The sequence below is a fragment of the Chiloscyllium plagiosum genome, unplaced genomic scaffold (genome assembly GCF_004010195.1).
Source record: "Chiloscyllium plagiosum isolate BGI_BamShark_2017 unplaced genomic scaffold, ASM401019v2 scaf_10112, whole genome shotgun sequence".
NCBI classification, from domain to species: domain Eukaryota; kingdom Metazoa; phylum Chordata; class Chondrichthyes; order Orectolobiformes; family Hemiscylliidae; genus Chiloscyllium; species Chiloscyllium plagiosum.
The window spans coordinates 1,793-5,026 of record NW_025206832.1 but is presented as its reverse complement, the minus strand read 5'-3'; the positions used below and the strand labels follow the sequence as shown (position 1 = coordinate 5,026).

General features: G+C 55.6%; 1 protein-coding gene across 1 annotated transcript in view; it reads right to left on the bottom strand.

Annotated features, from left to right (window-relative positions):
• The window catches only part of LOC122546547 (tuftelin-like), an 8,929-nt gene that overhangs the window by 3,909 nt on the left and 1,786 nt on the right, over positions 1 to 3,234 (bottom strand). The window contains exons 2-4 of the mRNA XM_043685237.1: positions 2,434 to 2,528; positions 984 to 1,089; positions 157 to 240 (exon numbers count right to left, since the gene is read on the bottom strand). Coding sequence (XP_043541172.1) covers positions 157 to 240; positions 984 to 1,089; positions 2,434 to 2,528 — 285 coding nt within the window. The remainder of the gene's footprint in view (positions 1 to 156; positions 241 to 983; positions 1,090 to 2,433; positions 2,529 to 3,234) is intronic.

Below are 3,234 nucleotides of genomic sequence, written 5' to 3'. Positions count from 1 at the left end.
AGCGGGCGCTGTCGGAGGGTCAGCGCTGAGGGAGCGGGCGCTGTCGGAGGGTCAGCGGGGAACAATCCCAGTCTCCCCCTCTCGGCTGAGCCCCCACAGGTTCCCGTCCTGGGGAATTTCCATCATTGTGCCTGTCGGTGCCATGATTCCGTGTACCTCAGACTCCAGATGCTCCACCCGCTCCTGTAGCTGCTGAATCAGCAGGTCCTTCTCCTCGATCTGAGTCCGGGAGCTCTGCATCTAGACAGAGAGAGAGAGAAACAAACAGGATCGTGGGGTTCAGATCCCTCCTCCATTCACCCGAGCAAGACTCCTGCAGAAGGAGGGGAGGTCTTAGTTTTACGTTCACTTGGATTGTCAGCGCCGAGGTAGCGGGCGCTGTCGGAGGGTCAGCGCTGAGGGAGCGGGCACAGTCGGAGGGTCCCTGCACAGCTCCACACCCTGGGCTATCCCAGGGTGAGTAGTAGGCTGGAGGGGTATCAGACTGTCCGACCCTGTCCAGGCATATGACAGAAAGAGAGAAAAACAGTTTGGGGGGTGGAGGGAAGAGAAGGAGATAGAGACATGTGGAGGTGGGAGAAAGGGAGGGAAAGAAATAGGGTGTGGGAATGGAGAGAGAGAAAGAAAAACACAGACAGAGAGAGGGGGGAAAGAAAGAGGGACACAGAGGGATAGAGAGGAAGGTGGAGAGGGGGAAAAGAAAGAGATACACAGACAGGGAGAGAGAGGAGATACAAAGAGCAGACAGAGACAGTGAGAGAGAGATGGAGAGGGGGGATGGAGAGAGAGATTAAACAGTCAGAAAGAGAGAGAGAGAGGGTTGAGGGGAGAGAAAGACAGACACAGAGAACGAAGTGGGATGGGGAAGAGAGAGAAGGAGAAACACAGACGGAGGGAAACACAAATAAAGTAACAGAGGTACACACGGAGGGAGGGGGGGGGAGAGGGTTGTGCGTACAGCTGCGAGACAGACTCCCACCCACCTGCTTGATCATTTGCCTGACTTTCCTCTGCTGGCTCTTCAACATATCATTGAGGTGACAAATCTTCTCCCTCAGGTTCTCTGCTTCTTTCTCCAGCTGCAACACCCTGGGAAAAGGAGAGGGGTGGGGGGGGGAGAAACAGGTTAGTGACCACCATCTGTCCTGTCAGGTCAAGGGAGGGAGTCCGGGCTGAGACCTTTCAGAGCGAGACTGCAACCACTGACACAGCACCAGTGCAAAACTTACACACAAACTCAGAGTCCCTATGTTGTGCAGGCCTACCATTCGGCCCATCGAATCCACAGTGACACCCCCCGAAGAGCATCCCACCCAGACCCATTCCCCTACCCTTATTCCCCATAACCCTGCATTTCCCCATGGCCTATCCACCCTAACCTGCACATCCCTGGGCACTATGGGACAATTTAGCATGGCCAATCCACCCCAACCTGCACATCCCTGGGCACTACCGGACAATTTAGCATGGCCAACCCACCCTAACCTGTTAATCCCTGGACACTGTGGGACAATTTAGCACGGCCAATCCACCCTAACCTGCACATCCATGGGCACTGTGGGACAATTTAGCATGGCCAATCCACCCTAACCTGTACATCCCTGGGCACTATGGGACAATTCCCCATGGCTGGCCAACCCACCCTAACGTGCACATTCCTGGGCACTATGGGACAATTTAGCGTGGCCAATCCACCCTGACCTGCACATCCCTGGGCACTATGGGACAATTTCCCATGGCCAATCCACCCTAACCTGCACATCCATGGACACTACGGGACAATTTAGCATGGCCAATTCACCCTAACCTGCACATCTTTGGACTGTGGGAGGAAACCGGAGCACCCGGAGGAAACCCACGCAGACATGGGGGGGAGAATGTGCAAACTCCACACAGACAGACACCTGAGGATGGAATCAAACCCGGGTGCCTGGCACCGTGAGGCAGCGGTGCTAACCACTGAGCCACCGTACTGTCTCTCTCTTACCACTCTCTTGAAGCACTGGAATCCCTGTGCTCCCTGTGCGTAGACCCACAGTGCCATTAGGGAGGGCGTGCCAGGATTCTGACCTCGTAGGAAAGGCCGGTATATTCCCAAGTTGGGATGGGTGAGGGGCTCGGAGAGGAACTTGCAGGGGGTGGTGTTCCCATGTACCTGCTTCCCCTTGCTTTTCCGGATGGTCGCGGGTTTGGAAGGTGTAGCCTGAGGATTTGAGTGAATTTCTGCCGTGTATCTTGTGCACTGCTGAGCTACGATGCAGGTCAGACGTGATTTCACGGACTGGCGGGACAAGGCAGAGAGCTGGCTGCCCTGGGTCACCCTTCAGCACCTCCTGCTGGAGAGCGCTTGCAAGCACAGCAGCACTGCATTGCCCGAGGAGAACTGGGTGGGGGCAGTCGGTGCCACTGCATTCGGGTAGCACCCCTTCCTACCTGTGTTGGTCGGTCTTGCCAGCGCGATTCTGCGCCCTCATCTCTTCCAACTGGCGCTCGTTCTCGGTCATCCTCCCTGCCAGCACTCGGTGTTCCTGCCAACGGGAACGGAACGAGGCCGTTAAAATCCAGATTCAACTGGTTTTCTGCTCGCTTCTCCCCCAGCGCCTCTCCCCTTCCCCTCGAAGCGCCCCCCCCCCCACCCACCAGGGGCAGAAACCGTCGGGGAGTGTGACAGAGAAAATGGTCCTGGTGGGACTTTCTATTCCTGAGCTCCCTGTGAGAGACCTTTCACTCACCCCTCCCATTCCACACAAATTCAACCCCCTCCCTCTCTCCCCCCACACCACGTCCCCTCCTTGCTGTCCATTACTGTCACATTGCGCCACAAACTCTGAGGAATTGTATCAGACTTGGAAAAACCCTAGCTCTGTGTTCTTCTGTCTGTGTGTGTGTCTCTCTCTCTCTCTGTCTGTCTCTCGCTGTCTTTGTGCGTGTCTCTCTCTCTCTCTCTCTCTCTGTCTCTGCCTCTGTGGATGCTGACAGACCTGCTGAGTTTCTCCAGCACTTTGTGCATTTGTCATTAATTATTTAATGTGGGTCGACTCGTTGAAGGTTTATTTGGAGAAACCGAGAGAGAGACAGACAGAGCGAGAGAGAGAGAGAGAGAGAGAGAGAGAGAGAGACACAGAGAGAGAGCGAGAGAGAGAGAGAGACACAGAGCGAGAGAGAGAGAGCGAGAGAGAGAGAGACACACAGAGCGAGAGAGAGAGCGAGAGAGAGAGAGCGAGAGAGAGCGAG